The sequence below is a fragment of the Pelophylax lessonae genome (assembly GCF_965119305.1).
Source record: "Pelophylax lessonae genome assembly, chromosome: 9".
Taxonomy (NCBI): domain Eukaryota; kingdom Metazoa; phylum Chordata; class Amphibia; order Anura; family Ranidae; genus Pelophylax; species Pelophylax lessonae.
The window spans coordinates 165,095,185-165,113,479 of NC_138776.1; the positions used below are offsets into that span (position 1 = coordinate 165,095,185).

At 44.5% G+C, this 18,295-nt stretch overlaps 1 protein-coding gene across 1 annotated transcript in view; it reads left to right on the forward strand.

Moving 5' to 3' along the window:
* LOC309564285 (microsomal triglyceride transfer protein-like) overlaps positions 1 to 18,295 on the forward strand; it is a 227,562-nt gene that overhangs the window by 198,259 nt on the left and 11,008 nt on the right. The window contains exon 17 of the mRNA XM_082268911.1: positions 1,965 to 2,135. Within this exon, the coding sequence (XP_082125037.1) occupies positions 1,965 to 2,135 (171 nt within the window). The remainder of the gene's footprint in view (positions 1 to 1,964; positions 2,136 to 18,295) is intronic.

Consider the following 18,295-nt stretch of genomic DNA (forward strand, 5'->3'; position numbering starts at 1 on the left):
TAATGTCACTGGTGATGTCAGTGGCAGTTAGTTCCCACAAAGTGTCAGTTACTGTGAGACTTGTGTGCTGTCCTGCTGATCACCATAATTACTAGTATAAATAAATAAATAAATAAATAAATAAATAAAAATTCCAGTATCTACACCAAAGGTTGTAGACGCTATAACATTTAGGCAAACCAATCAATATACTGTACAATTATTTTACCAAAAGACATGTAGCAGAATACATTTTGGCCAAAAATGTACTAAGAGATTTTATTTTTTTTTTACTTTTTTGGGATAAGTTTTATAGCATAAAGTAAAAAAATATTTATTTATTTATAATTTTTTTTTATAAAATCTTCAGTCTTTTTTTCATTTATAGCGCAAAAAAAATAAAAAATAAAAAAAATAAAAAACCTAGTGGTGATCAAATAACACGAAACGAAAGCTCTATTTGTAGGGGAGAAAAAATGATATAAATTTAATTTGTGTACAGCGTTGCATGACTGTGCAATTGTCAGTTAAATTAACACAGTGCCAAAAAGCAAAAAGTGGTCTGGTCATGAAGGGGGTAAATCTTCCGAAGGTCAAGTGGCTAAAGTGACCTTGTCAGAGGAAGGTTTGCTGAAGTATACATACAGTACATATGCTGCAGCTACAAGCTTTTGAAGACTGCTGCAGGAATGTGTATTTTAGCTTAGTTCATTTAAACGAAACTTAGCATAAATATTATAGCAATAAATTGTTGTTCTGGATAAGATTGTAACTCTTATCAGAAAGAGTTGGTGTACATCATTTTTTAATTAAAGTCAGTTTGATTTGACATTGCCCCATACAATCCAAACAAAAGTTCAGACACCTGGGTTCCACATGTCCCAAACTAATACAACCCACAAACACTTGGGTACGCGGACTCTAATTAACGATGGGCAAAGTGCTGTATGCCATAACATCCTATTAGATTTCACTAGTCAGCATCAGGTCAGTAAAGAGTGAACTTTGATTGGTTATTGTATGTAGCACCCTCCTAGGTAGGTGCTAGGTAAAAGCATTGTTTGCTCCATCTGCTTATCAGTAGTTTTGCCTGTTACATGTGTCCATGTGTGATTCACTTGGTCTGAGGGAGTGTCCTCACTGTATCCAATAGAGGAGCCTGTTGGACAGTGGTGGAAACCCAGCCAGTGACACACAGGCGTTTGTGGCGGTCCCAGTGGGAGGGCACAACAGTGGTGCATCCTGGGATAGGTCATAAAAGCCAGGGGCACATGTGACATGGCATCTTTGGGTGGGAAGCCAGGTCCCAGGAGGATGGTGACGGCTGTCTCTACTCCTGTCAGCAAGTAAGGTGGTCATAAGCAGTCGGCCTAGTGGACTAAGTGTGTGATGCTGAGCCAGGAGGTCCAGGATACTGATGAGTGGAGCTGAAGGCAGAGCAACCCAGGGAGAAACAGTGTCTGTGAGTACCGGGAAGCTTGCCAGGGGTCTGCCCAGGAAGGGGACCACTCTAGTGGAGAGTCAGTGGACAAGGGGCTAGCATGCATGGGAAGTGAAAAAGGGGGTGCCAAGTCAGGACCCTGAAGAGAAATTCAGTAAGGAACATATCTTCTACTTCACTTCAGTGGCAAGGTGAAGCAGCGGCCTTGCCACACACATTGCAGTTAGTGTCCTCAGAAATTGTGCATAGTTCAAGTTAGAGTATCCCACTCATCCCTGCTCCCATCCAAATTCTAAAATAAAACACAAAAACCAAATCCCCTGGGCTGTTCATTGTTTGAGCCAAGTCTTAAAGTGATACGTTTTACAGACTGTTGCTTTGGGTAACCCAGGGGAATCCACACTCAGCAGCCCCCTAGGGGGCAGTGCTATAAATAGGTTGCTCCGCATTGCTCATAGGGAATGAGCTTGTTAGTTCTTCATTTTTGTTTTATGAAACGCTGGAAGTAATTTGATGTGACCACATGTGTTTTCTCTTATGGCAGAGCTGGTCTTGTGTTCGAGTTGAAGACAGAAGTTGACACCTCCTTCTTCCATGTTGATATGACAGCTCAGATTGAAGCAATGAGCACTATTGACCAAGACACCACAACAAAACTTTCCAGCTCTCCAGTGTCAATGTGTATTGAGCTGCGGCATGATGATATTCCTTACAGGTAATGGAAGGCTGTGCTTTGGAAGGTTGCATATATATGAAAATGTTTATGAGTGTTTCCTCAGCGCCATTCCACTCTTAGTACATATACATATACTATGTAAACGTTTCAGGAATTTAGGGCTCATCCTCATCCAGACGTCAGATTAGTGCCATCCTTAGTGCAGAGCCGCATGTGCATTCACCTTGTGTGCAGGCAGTCCAAAAATGGATTCCACACGCAGCACCGGCATGGACACAATCGCATGTCAAAGTTTGACACGCAGGCAGGAGCAAGTGCATGGAGGTATTGCATTCAGATCTCTGCACCCGCTCCTGCCCATGTATCAAACTTTGACGCTGTGTGTGCATCCACTGTCTGCAAAAATCTCAGAGGGGAATACACACTCATCTGCCAACAGCTCTGCATGGAGGATGGCACTAAACTGCTGTCTGAATGAGCCCTAAGGAACTGAATACATACATAACGAAGATACCATGGTGGGTAGTTTATTTTCAAAGACACAGATGACTCCTGTTCAGTAACGTAATATAATACTTCCAAATGTCACTTTTAAACATCCTTTATAATAAAGGTGGTCATCCTGTCAGTGACTTTATAGCAGCTGCAAATTTGTCATATGGTTGTGCAGGCAAACACAAATCACTCCCAGGAGATTGCAGAGGGTTAACATTATGGCCATAGATGTGTATGTTATTCATTAACAAAGCCCATTTTTTTTACTGTTTTTTCAGCTGTCCACACCAGTCAGTTACCAGACTCCTTTGCTGCAAGCCTTGCTGCTAGCAGAACAGAGGGTAAAGCTGGCCACATAGATCAGTAAAGGGTTGAATATGCAAGCACAATCCATGTCTTGTGGCCTAGCTTCTGCCCTAAAGAGACACCTTGCTCCCCTTGCCTATTCAAGGAAAGGTGATAGTGTCTGTGTAAAGCTCCTCAACCCACTAACACCCTCTTGCCAGAGCTCCCTCTCCATTCCCTTTGCTTGTAAGGAGATCATTAGTGGTCCCACACTGTCATTGCTCAGCTAGGGTCCTACAGATGTATGCGGCTCTCCCAAGCTGCTTTCCAGCTTATCTGCTTGCCTCGTGTTAGATGGTAGCCTGAACCCCAAGAAACCTTCCTCTTGTCCAACTCAGCACTGATCCCTCTAGTTTCGAATTGCTTCTTCACAAGGTCTTGTATTCTAGTTTCATGGTTGCAGTCTATGGTTCTAGTGATCGCACTGTGCATCAGGGGCCCGTGTGACATAGGGGCTCAGGTCACCTGCGGTGTGTTCCATTTGAAGGCTCCTCACCAGAGTTGTATAAAGTACTCGAAACCCATACTTGAGTAAAAGTACAAGTGCTCGATCAAAAAGTGACTTGGGTAGAAGTGGAAGTGCTCGATCAAAAAGTGACTTGAGTAGAAGTACTAAAGTATTCAACATTTTTGTACTCAAGTATTGCAAGTAGTTTTTTAAAAAAATGTTGCTACTCAAGTACTGAAAGTAAAAGTACCAGTAGTTTTGAAAAAAAAAATTGCTACTCAAGTACTGAAAGTAAAAGTACAAGTACTGTGTTATGTAGTTATTAAAGAAAGAAGTCAAAAGTTTGAACATCATATTGTTTTTTATTATTTCAAATGCAGCTTTTATTTATACATACAGTAGCATTTATTTTAGTATGAGCTGATAATACACATGTTTTGAGCTTCATGAAACCTGCCATCTACTGTTCTGGCAGTGGTAATTTTTATAAAAGTAACAAGTAACTATGCAGCACAAAAAAAAATATCGGAGTAGAAGTATTGAAATCATTGAAAAAATGTAGTGAAGTAAAAGTGGAAGTAGGAGAAAAAAATTATACTCTAGAAAAGTACAGATACCGCATTTCGGTACTTAAGTACAGTAGTGAAGTAATTCTACTTAGTTACTATACATCTCTGCTCCTCACTTACCAACAAGATTGTAGACCTCCTTCCACTAGCCACCACCAACTCCCTGCCCAACCAGGTTTCCACTTGTCATTTGATTTTAGCATCATGTATACTAGTGCAGCCTATTATGGGTTAATTGTGCACTGGCCCACTTCACATGCTTCCCTCCAGGTATTCAGGCATCCCCTTTGAATAACATTGCTCCAGTCAGAAGTCTTTGTCTTTTACTGAACACTTGAAAGATACATTCTCAATTATACATCATGTTCAGTGCCGGTTCACACTAGGTTGCTCTGACTTAGGGGGCGACCTGTGAAGTCACGTGCAGCGCGACTTCGGCGCAACTTGCACGGACTTCATAAAATGAACGTCTATGCAAGTCGCCTCCAGGTCGCCCCGAAGTAGTACAGGACCCTTTTTCTAAGTCGGAGCGACTTGTGTCGCTCCTATTAGAACGACTCCTTTACTACACAATGGGAGTGTGATGGACCGCGACTTGTCAGGCTGACAAGTCGCGGTCCAAGTCGGATCAATGTGAATGTGGTCTTAGTAGACAAACATTAGGGTAACAAATGTAACAGTTTTTACCCATTTTCCGTGGCAACATACGAGTCCCATTGTTCCCATGGTCAGGGGTGCTCATCTCCAGGAGAAACCCATTCAAAGGGAAGCCCACATGGGAATGCCAAGGACACAGTCCTGGTATTCTATTAATCCATGAGGCTGCTTTCTCTAGAATCCAACCACACCATCTACTATTTATATGGAGTCCTTCCAGAGAGGGCGGAATTGAGATATCACCTTCTGGGGAAGGGGGGGGGGTTCCAGGAGGAGCCCAAAATAATGGGAAACACATTAGCCCTTTCCTACACACTTCACTTCCTAAACATGGCGCATCCCTGAGTCTGCTTTCCAGCACCCCATCCGTCTGAGCCACCTTATCTGCTCACCATGTGTACGGATTGTGGGCCATAACCCCAGGACTCCATCCCCCTGGTCCAATGCACCACCAACTTCCCCATGGTGGTTGGGAGTTACACCTTCATAAGACTTTGTATTATGATTCTGTGGTTGCAGACTATGGGGCTGATTTACTAAAGGCAAATAGACTCCAGAGCTTAGTAAATGAGGTGAAGCTTCACTTTGCAAAAAATACCCAATCACATGCAAGGAAAAAAAAAAAAAAAACAGCATGTTTGCTTGCACATGACTGGATGATGGAGATCAGACTAGCTTCTACTCATTCACTAAGCTCTGGAGCAGTTATTTTTGAAGTGTGCATGCAACTGCACTTTGCAAAGTGCAAAATCTGTTTGCCTTAAGTAAATAATCCCCTATGGATCCATCTCCTGTCAAAAAAAGGTTTACAGATGTCCCTTGTGTTCAGGAACCTGCATACTTTACCAGTGCAGCTTGTTATGAGTCTCCAACGAAAATGTCCGCACTCCAACAGATATAATGATGCTTCTTTATTAAACCAACGGACAGTCGATACAGGATACAAAAAGGTAGACGCTTTTCACACGTAAAGTCGCGCTTGTTCACCACCAGATGGTGAACAAGCACGACTTTACGTGTGAAACGTGTCTACCTTTTTGTATCCTGTATTGACTGTCAGTTGGTTCAATAAAGAAGCATCATTATATCTGTTGGAGTGCGGACATTTTTGTTGCTATTTTCAAGTTTGGCGGTGGTGAGCCGAGGTGAGCACCCACAGTTATTTGGAGCCTTCCTAGTCAGCGTGAGCGGTGCGTGCACCTGTTGTTAATTTGTTATGAGTCTAGCCAATCCTGTAACCTGCAGCTGTGCACTGCCTCATCTCACACGCTTGAGACATCACTTCTTGGGGGGTATCAGGAGAAGTCCATTCTAAAAGGAAACACAGTGGGGTTGATTTACTAAAGGCAAATAGACGGTGGTTTTGCAAAGTACAGTTGCTCCAGAGCTTAGTAAATGAGCAGAAGCTCTGCTGACTTCCATCATCTTATCATGTGCAAGCGAAAATGCATTTTTTTTTATTTTTCTTGCATGTGATTGGGTATTCTTTGTGTAGCACCCTCCTCGTCAGGTTGTAGGTAAAAGCATTTGTTGCTCTTCTGCTTATCAGGGATCAGGATTTCTAGTTTAGCCTGTTACATGTGTCCAGGTGTGATTCACTTGGTCTGAGGGAGTGTACCCACTGTATCCAATAGGGGAGCATGTTGGACAGTGGAGGAAACCCAGCCAATGACACAGGCTTTTGTGGCTGTCCCAGTGGGAGGGCACAACTGCAGTGCATCCTGGGATTGGTCATAAAAGCCAGGGGCACATGTGACAGGGCGTCTTTGGGCGGGAAGCCAGGTCCCAGGAGGAGGGTGACAGCTGTCTCTCCTCCTGTCAGCGTGGAAGGTGGCCACAGGCAGTCGGTCTAGTGAGCCAGAAGTGGGGTGCTAAGCCTGGAAGTCCAGGATACTGACAGTGGAGCAAGTGGCAGTGAGTACCAGGGAGCTTGCCAGGGGTCTGCCCAGGAAGGGGACCACTCCAGGGAGAGTCAGTGGACAGCATACACAGGGAGTAAGAAAGGGGGTGCCAAGTTAGACCCTGAAGAGAAATCTAAAGTATTGTTCACCTTTTATTCTTTACCTCAGTGGCAAAGTGAAGCAGCGGCCTTGCCGCACACACCGCAGTGAGAGGTCCTAAAGATTTGTGCATAGTTGCTAAGTTTGAGTATCCAACTCATTCCCTTCTCCCATCCCAGTTCCAAATAAAATACAAAAAACAACTCCCCTGGACTGTTCATTGACTGAGCCAAGTGTTAAAGTACTAAGATACTAAGATTTCAGGGACTGTTGCTATGGGTAACCCAGGGGGATCCATTCTCAGCAGCCCCAAGGGAGCAGTGCTACATTTGCAAAGTGAATCTTTTCCGAATTTACTAAGCTCTGGAGCAACTGCACTTTGCAAAGTGCACGGTCTTTTTGCCTTCAGTAAATCAACTCCATGAACTCCTCCTTACATGTTGTCACATGCCTAAAGCACCTAAGGGAGGAGGCATGTACAACAGATCTGACGCTGTCTCATTTGGGGGAAACAGAAGAAATCATGTATGGAGTTTTTTTTTTTTAACCAATCCAATTCTCTTTGTTCTCCAAAAAAATATTTGTCAGGGGTTCCCTTTACACATAACTTTGTCTTTTGATCCATCCACAAGGGCTGCATCGAGGGGCCATCATCTAATATCTTTGGGCAGCCTAAAATTTTTGATCCACAGGATGTGCCTGCCTAATTGATACAATCACATTATATCCACTAAAATAGTCCCTAAAATGTATTGATTTGATAAAAACAAGAAAGTGAGTTTCTCAGAAGACTGTTCATCGGGTCGGTGTACAGAGTCTCTGTAGCAGAAGTTTGTATTAGATTTACTGGTCCTATAAATTGGAATATGCTGTGTCAGGGAATGTAGGTGGTATAGTGCAATCTGCCTGCTGAGAGGAAAATAGATTTTTAATATCACTGGAAATGTTAGTTTCATGTGAGCTGCGGTAAAAAAAATAATGTTAATAGACTTGTAACTGCAGTACTACAAGGTCATATCACAAAATTGCCAGCAGGATTCTGTGTTCACTGGAATCCCACTGACAAACTTATCATGACAAGATAAAGAGCGCACAGTTATTGAAAGTGATTGTAAAGTCTAATTTTTGTTTCTATTAAAATAATAAACATGTTATACTTATCTGCTCTGTGCAGTTGGTTTTGCACAGGGCAGCCCAGATCCTCCTCTTTTCGGGTCCCTGGCTGATGCTCCTGGCCCCTCCCTCCTGTCGAGTGCCCCCACAGCAGGCAGCTTGCTATAGGGTCCTCCTCTTTTCGGGTCCCTAGCTGGAGCTCCTGTCCCCTCCCTCCTGTCAAGTGCCCCCACAGCAGGCAGCTTGCTATAGGTTCCTCCTCTTTTCGGGTCCCTAGCTAGAGCTCCTGTCCCCTCCCTCCTGTCAAGTGCCCCCACAGCAGGCAGCTTGCTATAGGGTCCTCCTCTTTTCGGGTACCTGGCTGGAGCTCCTGTCCCCTCCCTCCTGTCGAGTTTCCCCACAGCAGGCAGCTTGCTATAGGGTCCTCCTCTTTTCGGGTCCCTGGCTGGAGCTCCTGGCCCCTCCCTCCTGTTGAGTGCCCCCACAGCAGGCAGCTTGCTATAGGTTCCTCCTCTTTTCGGGTCCCTGGCTGGAGCTCCTGGCCCCTCCCTCCTTCGAGTGCCCCCACAGCAGGCAGCTTGCTATAGGGTCCTCCTCTTTTCGGGTCCCTGGCTGGAGCTCCTGGCCCCTCCCTCCTGTCGAGTGCCCCCACAGCAAGCAGCTTGCTATGGAGGCACCTGAGCCGAGCTGCAGCTCTGTGTATCCATTCAGACACAGAGCTGCCATTTGGCCCCCGCCCTCTCTCTCCTGATTGGCTGAGACACAGCAGCGCTGCTGCTGTCAATCAAACTCATTTAGCCAATCAGGAGAGTGAGAGTCCCGTTAGGCTGAAGCACTCGTGGACATCACTGGATAGAGAGGGGGCTCAGGTAAGTATTAGGAGGGCTGCTGCACACAGAAGGCTTTTTATCTTAATGCATAGAATGCATTAAGATGAAAAACTTTCTGACTATACAAACCCTTTAAGGTTCTCTGCTATGATCAGCACCAGGGCTTGTTTTCAGCAGGAACATGAGGAACGCAGTTCTGGCACCTCCAGCACTGAATGTATGTAATGGCAAGGGGTGTGCTGTAGGGCATACTGATGCTGGATGCTGGGGGATCTATTGTTGCTGTAGTGGATCTATTTTTTGTGAGGTTGTCTATTGTTGCTGGGGAGGTCTATTGTTGGTGGTGGGGGATCTATTGTTGCTGGAAGGGATCTACTATTGAGAGAGGGATCTATTGTACCTAACTGCTGGAGAGTTTATTGATGCTGGCTTTTGGAAGACCTGTTGTTGCTGCCAGGGGTCTATTGTTGCTTGGGTAATACTTTGTTGCAGGGGTTGACTTTTGCTGGGGGAATCTAATGGTGCTTGGGGGGGGGGGGGTATATTGCTGCTGGCTGAAGGGGGGGGGGTCTACGTTACAGCTTTTCTTGTTATCATTAACAAATTTCATACAAGTTACAAATTACTTAGGACAGCAAAATGATACTTGGCTCTGTATTCCCTAAATGAGGTGGTGCTTGGAGGTGGGTAGGGGGTGGAACCAAGGGATGGTGTTCAGAGGTGGGTAGAAGCAAAGGCACGAAGTGACCCAGAAGGGGGGACTTCCAGCACCATTTCACTGAGAATAAAAGCCCTGATCAGCACAAATACCAATATAACATATAAACAATATATACACTCACCAGCCACATTATTAGGCACGCCTGTTCAATTGCTTGGTAGCACAAATTGCTAATCAGCCAATCACATGGCGGCAACTCAATGCATTTCGGCATCTAGACATGGTGAAGACGACTTGCTGAAGTTCAAACTGAGCATCAGAAGAATGGGGAAGAACGTGGCACGGTTGTTGGTGCCAGACAGGCTGGTCTGAGTATTTCAAAAACTTCTGATCTACTGGGACTCACACACAACCATCTCTAGGGTTTACAGAGAATGGTCTGAAAAGGAGAAAATATCCAGTGAGCAGCAGTTGTGTGGATGAAAATGCATTGTTGATGTCAGAGGTCAGAGGAGAATGGGCAGACTGGTTCGGGATGATTGAAAGGCAACAGTAACTCAAGTAACAACTTGCTACAGCCAAGGTATGCAGAATACCATCTCTGAACACAACTCATCAAACCTTGACGCAGATGGGCTACAGCAGCAGAACTGGGACCGCCCCAGATGACGTTGCAGTGACGAAACGCGTAGAGCGGCAACCAGCATCATACATCACTTCCGGTTAGGTGGTTCTGGTCGGTGGAACGCGGAAGCACCGCACGGCCGCACACCAGAAACACACCAAACAAGCTGACGGAGAACTTCCTAACAGTGAGTCGCTACTTTTTTTCCCTCAATGTAATACTGTACTACGCAATGGAAGCCTTGTTGGTTTTTGTACACTGACTCCCTAGATGCATGTGCAACGATATCTGTGAACATCCAAAAGCAAAGCTTTGCAGGCATCAGAGAAAAGGGGAGAAACAACCAACCAGGCTGGTCGAGGAGTAAGGGAGAGTTCTTTGGTAAGTGCTTTACCTCCGGTATTAGCACTTTTTCACTCCCAGCACGCGCTATAAGGGCGCAATTCACTTATCACTCCATTTTTATTGATATTGGTTTTATTAATCACGGATGTTAGTTCCCCCCGCAAGGGGATGTCACAATAAAAGGTTTTAACTTACTGTCCATTCACTTATTTTGCACTTTGGCACTTTACCCACTTACCACCGACAGAAGGTCGCTTACATCCGATGATTGGCACACAGACGGTACAATCCACTCAGCATTACGGGTTGTTGAGAGTACCATCTTCCTTTTACACTAACTGCACATTTCAATATTCCTTCATGCACACAGCACCTTATACAATACTATAATTTGCACAACTTTGCTACTACGTAAGCACTGTGCACTTTCTCTTGGGACCACATACACCAATTTGATTTGCTGTGCAAGGTGGTAGCGCCCCATACCAACAACCCCTGACCCCCACAATTTTTTACCCTTGCGGTAAGTTGGAGGCAGCATAACCATCTGGTCCCCCTGGTTTTAATAATTTTAAACCAATTTTAACCAGTTCAGTATTTGTGTTATTATCCATAGCGCGGGTGCACCCCAATTTTAAACTTTTACAGCAGCAGAAGACCACACCGGGTGCCACTAGCTAAGAACAGGAAACTGAGGCTACAGTTTGCCCAGGCTCACCAAAATTGGACAATAGAAGATTGGAAAAATGTTGCCTGGTCTGATGAGTATCAATTTCAGCTGGCACATTTAGATGGCAGGCTCAGAATTTGGCGTAAACAACATGAGAGCATGGATCCATCCTGCCTTGTACCAACAGTTCAGGCTGGTGGTGGTGGTGTGATGGTGTGGTGAACATTTTCTTGGCACACTTCGGGCCCCTTTTTAGCAATTGAACATTGTTTAAATGCCACGACCTGAGTATTGTTGCTGACCATGTCCATCTCTTTTTGACTACAGTGTACCCATGCTCTGATGGCTACTTCCAGCAGGATATTGCACCATATCACAAAGCTCAAACCACCTCAAACTGGTTTCTTGAACATGACAATGAGTTCCCTGTATTCTAATGGCCTCCACAGCCACCAGATATCAATTCAATAGAGCACCTTTGGGATGTGGTGGAACAGGCGATTCGCATCATGGATGTGCAGCCGACAAATCTGCAGCAACTGAGTGATGCTATCATGTCAATATGAACAATGCCTTTTCCAGCATGATGGAGCACCTTGTCATAAGGCAAAAGTGATCACTAAGTGGCTTGGGAAACAAAACATCGAAATTTTGGGTCCATGGTCAGGAAACTCCCCAGAGTATTTTTTTTTTTTTGCTTCCTAGGGTATCTATTTAACTAATGGAGCAGGAAGATAATATTTGTGACCCAAAAATGTATTTGCATGCCCAATAAAAGAATATACATAATTCTTCCATCTGTATTTTCAAAAGTCTTTTTTTTTATTAATTCAGGGCTCGCTCCCTCAAAAGATAAGGCATACTTTAATCTAGGCCTATTTCTTTAAGGCTTACAGCTGCTTTATAGATAATTGCTATAAAATAATAATATTTGCAGTGAAAACCTTGAATTACAGCACAAAATCCACCCCTATCTCTTGCATTATTTAACAGTCCTCCAGATTTGTATGCTGTAAAAGCCACCCAGAATTATATTTCCCCAGACAAAATATGACTCATGTTCCTATTAGATTGCTGATAAAAAGCAGATGAGAGTGGCCTGGTTTACCAATAGTCTGCTTTATCACAAGCCACAAAGAAGAGATATTACCGCTTACAGAGAATAGTACATCTGCCCTACGGCAGCAAAAAGCATCACTTTAATGGCACTGTCTCACAAATAGATGGCTGCTTCTAAAAATACGGTGCACTGGGCAGTCTATAAACTGCATCACCAAACAAGCCTTCACATTTCCACAAGTTTTCAAATTATATGTGATTTGTGTTATTTATTAAAGCAGTATTAAACCCAAATGCAAACATTTAATACATTGCAGCTTATCGAATCTTACACGTGATGTCTGCATTATTTTTCTTTTTTAGGTATTCTTTCTTCTATTTTTATCTGGTGATCTGACCAATAGGTCTGTTGTTTTTCAACAGAACAAGCTCTCTTGCACATGTATCAGATACAGTGATGAGACAAACCATGCAACACTCACCATAGGTGTGTGCAGCCTATTGCATTAGAGTGTGCACCCCAAAGCTCTAACACACATGCGTGTGTATGTGTATATACACTGCTCAAAAAAAATGAAAGGAACACTATGAAAATATATCAGATTTCAATGGGGAAAAATATCATGCTGGATATTTATACTGATATGGACTGGGTAATGTGTTAGGAATGAAAGGATGCCACATCGTTTGATGGAAATGACAATTATCAATCTGTAGCAGGATTCCCAGCCGTTTTGCTGGATATGGGTCCCCCTAGGTCACCGGGTGCAACAAAAGTACCTTTGTGCATGTTTCTCCAAGTGTGAGCACTGAGACAATGACCAGTCCAGTATCTTTGGGGTTTTTTGTATTTATTGAGAACTTGGATCGGAGAAGATATGAGTGGGATACTCCTTTGGCTCAACTATGCACAATTTGCTAGGGACAACTGAAAACGCTTCTTGGCGCTGACTTGACGCTGGCTAGATGCCGGTCAACGCCGGTTGACGCTGGTTAATGCTGACTTGCTGCCTGTTAACTCCAAATTGACCTTGGACTGCTCTCTCACATAAATAAGTCCTTTCTTTAGCTCCCTTAAGCACTCCTTGCTGAGGTATCTACTCGTGCTGCTGCTGCCAAACACTTCAGGGCCCACCTGGCACCCTCTTTTTTTCACTTATCTTCAGGGCTTAAACACCGGCACCCCTTTCTCTACACCTTCTCCACAGGTTAGCTGGCTCCTGGATCCCCTTGACCTTCTGGAGTGGTCCCCTCTCTAAGGCAGACCCCTGGGCAGTCTCAAGTACTCACGATACTGTTTTCTCTGAAACCTCTGCCCAGCAGCTCCACTCGGTCCACAGCACTCTGGATCCCTCCTCTGCAGCTCAGCTCAACCTTCGTCCTCTAGGCCGACCACCCAGGAAACTCTCATTTGCACTGACAGGAGGAGAGACAGCCGTCACCCTCCTCCTGGGACTCTGCTTCCCGCCAAAGACGCTGCATCATGTGCTCCCCTCAGACATATATCCTATCCCAGGATGCTTTGCGGCAGATTCTGCCCTCTGAGATAGATACAAGCCCTGGTGTGCTATTGGTCAGGTTTCCTCCACTGTCCAATAAGAGCCCTCACTGGACACAGTGGGGAGACTCCCCAGACACCCTTGGAAACACATGACAGCCTAAATGAAAATCAGGTCCCCCTGATAAGCAGACAGGGCCCCCATATGATTTTCCTATCACCTACCTATGAGGTTGCTACAAACCTACAGAGGGCTGAATTCAAAGACACCCCGAAAATCAAAGTGAAAAAATGATGCAGCAGGCTAGTCCATTTTGCTGAAATTTCATTGCAGAAACTCAAAATGGTACTCAGTAGTTTGCATGGCCCCCACTTTCTTATATGCATGCCTGAGAACATCAGGGCATGCTCCTAATGAGACGACAGATAGTGTCCTTGGGTATTTCCTGCCAGATCTGGACCAGGGCATCACTGAGCTCCTGAACATACTGAGGTGCAACCTGGCAGAGTCGGATGGACCGAAACATAATGTCCCAGAGCTGTTTTATTGGATTTAGGTCAGGCGAGCGCGAGGGGCCATTCAATGGTATCAATTTCTTCATCCTCCAGGAACTGGCTGCATACTCTCACCACATGACGCTGGGCATTGTCATGCACCAGGAGGAACCCAGGACCCACTGCACCAGCATAGGGTCTGACAATGGGTCCAAGGATTTCATCCCAATACCTAAAAGCAGTAAGGGTGCCATTGTCTAGCCTGTAGAAGTACGTGTGTCCCTTCATAGATATGCCTCCCCAGACCATCACTGACCCACCACCAAACCGGTCATGCTGAATGATCTTGCAGGCAGCATAACGTTCTCCACGGCTTCTCCAGGCCCTTTCTTTTCTGTCACATGTGCTCAGGGTGAATCTGCTCTCATCCGTGAAAAGCACAAAGCGCCAGTGGTGGGCCTGCCAATTCTGGTGTTCAATGGCAAATGCCAGTCAAGCTCCATGGTGCCAGGCAATGAGCACAGTGCCCACTAAAGGAGATCATGCCCTCAGGCCACCCTCATAAAGTCTGTTTCTGATTGTTTGGTCAGAGACATTCACACCAGTAGCCTCCTGGAGGTTATTTTTTAAGGCTCTGGCAGTGCTCATCCTGTTCCTCCTTGCACAAAGGAGAAGACACCGATCCTGCTGATGGGTTAAGGACCTTCAACAGCCCTGTCCAGCTCTCCTGGAGTAACTACCTGTCTCCTGGAATCTCCTCCATGCTCTTGAGACTATGCTGGGAGACACAGCAAAGCTTCTGGCAATGGCACGTAATAATGTGCCATCCTGGAGGAGTTGGACTACCTGTGCAACCTCTATAGGGTCCAAGTATCTCCTTATGCTACATGTAGTGACACTGACCCTAGCCAAATGCAAAACTAGTGAAAAACAGTCAGAAAAGATGAGTAGGGGGAAAAAAATGTCAGTGGCCTTAACAACCCCATCTGCTACTTAACTAACCAGCTAATGGATTTGGTTCCCAAGACCCTGTTAGTAAGTTTTAGCCTTCATCCCTGAGAAATTGGTATGGGTTGTTTTGGTACCTCAGGCCAGTGGTTTGGGACTTTATGGGCTAGTATAGAGTCAAGTTTGGTCAAAATAAATTTTATTCAAAAAAATGTATTCAAAGAAATTGAAAAAGTAACAATAACATATGTACAATAATCACATAAAGTGAGGGTTAGAGACCCGTTGGTGATTGGTGAAAAGTAAGAAAAAGAGAGGGTGACATGTGTGATGGGTGACAATTGGTATTCCCCCCTATTATCTTCACGCTTGCATGGCGTGGAGTCTGTAGGGGGAGATATCCCTCTTTTTCTTACTTTTCACCAATCACCAACGGGTCTCTAACCCTCACTTTATGTGATTATTGTACATATGTTATTGTTACTTTTTCAATTTCTTTGAATACATTTTTTTGAATAAAATTTATTTTGACCAAACTTGACTCTATACTAGCCCATAAAGTCCCAAACCACTGGCCTGAGGTACCAAAACAACCCATACCAACCTAACTGACCAGATCAATATCCCAGGAATTTAATTGACTTGATGATTTACTCTGATTAAAAAGTGTTCCTTTATTTTTTTTTTTAGCAGTGTCTATACTGTGTGCATATATAAATATATATATATATATATATATATATATATATATATATATATATATATATATATATATATATATATATATATATATACTGTATATACAGTATACACACACACACACACACATATATATATATATATATATATATACATATATATATATATATATATACACACACACACACGTTATATATAAATATATATATATATATATATATGACACTGCCAGGGGTTCTTGCAAAGTCAGCTTTTTAACCTCTCTGGCGGTATGATTATGTCTGGAAGTTCATACCAAAAGCGGTACAATTATTTTCATGGAAATTTGGCGTTATGCATATAGGCCTACAATTCTTAGTAATTACTGACTTAAACCTGAGCAAAACAAGACTCTAGTAGACATCCCAGATGTGATAAATTTTGAAACACAAACGCATGAATTATAATCTCATAAATAATGTAATTTTATTCAATAATGCAGTAAATAAGGAAATTTGTCAAAGAAAGAAAATTCAATACAAATGCTGCGTGTGATAAATCTTGAAACAAGGAACTACACAAAGTCCAACGTCACAGTCAGGACATAGGAACCTAGTTTCCTTTCGGACTTTCTTTCCATTTCTATCGCGTTTCGAGCAGCAGACAACACACATCCTGGTCGGTGCTGCCTTTTTTGCAGTTGGCGGAATATAGTCTGCAAAGTGACGGCCGGTCAGACGCTCTGGGTTGACCACGTCAACAGCGCGACGTCCAGGTCTATTTTCAACTCCTGATGGTGTCTGGTACTTTGCAAAAATCTGCTCAGCCACCTTCCAGACAAACTCGGAATGAGCAAGAGGGTTTTCACTGTTGGCTTTGTGCAGGATGTAAGCGTTCCATAGACATTGTTCCAGAAGATGTCTAAATATTTTTTTATAGTATTTTTTTTGCTGTTTTCGTACAGCGGGATAGAAGGTCATGGCCTGATCGGCTCTGTCCACACCTCCCATTGTTTTGTTATAGTCAATTACGACCTGTGGTTTCAGCACATCAGTCCCACATTTTGTATTGACCGTGGCAGTGGAGGTAGTGTGAACAGTGCTCATAAGACACACATCCTTCTTGTCTCTCCATCTCATTGCCATCACCTTTCCCTTCTGCCAGGCAACCATTTCTCCGGTTTTTAGGTTTTTTTTGGCAAAAAAAGATGGCATGTCTCGACGGTTAGGCCGAACGGTACCATATGCGTCGGTTCTATTTTGTAGCAAAACATCATATAGTTCCGGGGAGGTATAGAAGTTGTCCGTCGTCAAACAATATCCCTGGTTCAGCAAGGGGTCAAGAAGTGTCAGGACGGATGATGTGGCAATCCCATAGTCGCTGTACCTCGGGTTGAATTTAGTGCCTTTGCCGGTGTAAATTACGGAATTCCATATGTACCCCGTGGATGACTCGCAGAGCATATATGATTTGATGCCAAACCGCGCTCTTTTTGATGCGATGTACTGAATCCAACTTAGGCGACCTTTGTAGGCCATCAAACTCTCATCCACGCTGATGTCCCTTTCTGGCACGTAGGTCCGCTGGAAATTTCCCACAATAAGTTGCCATACCTCCCAGATCTTTTTCAGTTTGGGCGCAGGATGCGTGGCCTCATCAAATTCCTCATTGTTTGTGAAGTGCAAATACTTCATAATCAGGGAGAAGCGATACTCAGACATCACGGTCCCAAAGAACGGTGTGGCCAGTAACCTGTTGGTGGTCCAGTACCATTTTTGGAACGGTTTCCCCACCAACCCCTGAAGAAAGAGGAGTCCCATAAACAGCCACATGTCCTCTTTCGTTACCGGTTCCCACCTTCTGCTTCGGGAAAGCCTGGCATGCAGCGTTGCGGATTGCTGCTGTTGGTAGCGATTCGTCTCGGCGACAATTAATTCAATTACCTCCTCAGTGAGAAATAATTGAAGGTAGGCCAGAGGATTGTCACGCTCGACATCTACCTTCATCCCAGGTGATCCGGTGAAGGGGAATATTGGGGGCGCTACCTGGTCCGCATCGCAATCAATAGCGCACCAAGTGCACACATCGCTGAGGTCAGGGTCATCGCCGTTCTCACTTGCCAGATCCGTGTCAGTGTCGGACGACAAATCACCGCATGACTCGCTATCGCTCACTTCCGCGAGCACCTCTGGGTCGCTGTCGCTGCCGCTGTCACTCAGCTGGTCCAAAAGCGGTTTAGACTGGCGCTTTTTTGATGCCATAATATATTTTTTTTTTTTTGGGCACAAATCACAAGTTTACTGAAGAGAGGGGCACTGTAATATCAGATCTGAGGTGATCTGTGGTGATACAGTGTAATCCTATCAGATTACAGTGTATCACCTCTTTTATTTTGTTTCACTTTTCAAAATTCCCGCCCAGTTCCGCTCCCGTGCGCCGCCTCTGCTCGCAGGGAACGGAACCAGGAAGTCAGATGCCGGTCACCCGGCGATCGGAGCGAAGGACATCGCTGGATCGCCGGGACAAGGTAAGTGGAATGCTTCTGGGAGCCAAGGGAGGCTCCGCTGGCACTCTGCAACTCTACCCCGAGCGTGACTCGGGGTTACCGCTCTTGATATGAAAATTCAACCCCGAGTCACGCTCGGGATTACCGCCTAGGAGGTTAAATCTTTATCCCAAAACAATATAAAAAAACAGCTGTAACTGCTTAAAAGTGTTAGCTGGAGTTTGGTTTCAATTTGTTAGTGAAGCACCCTCCTAGGT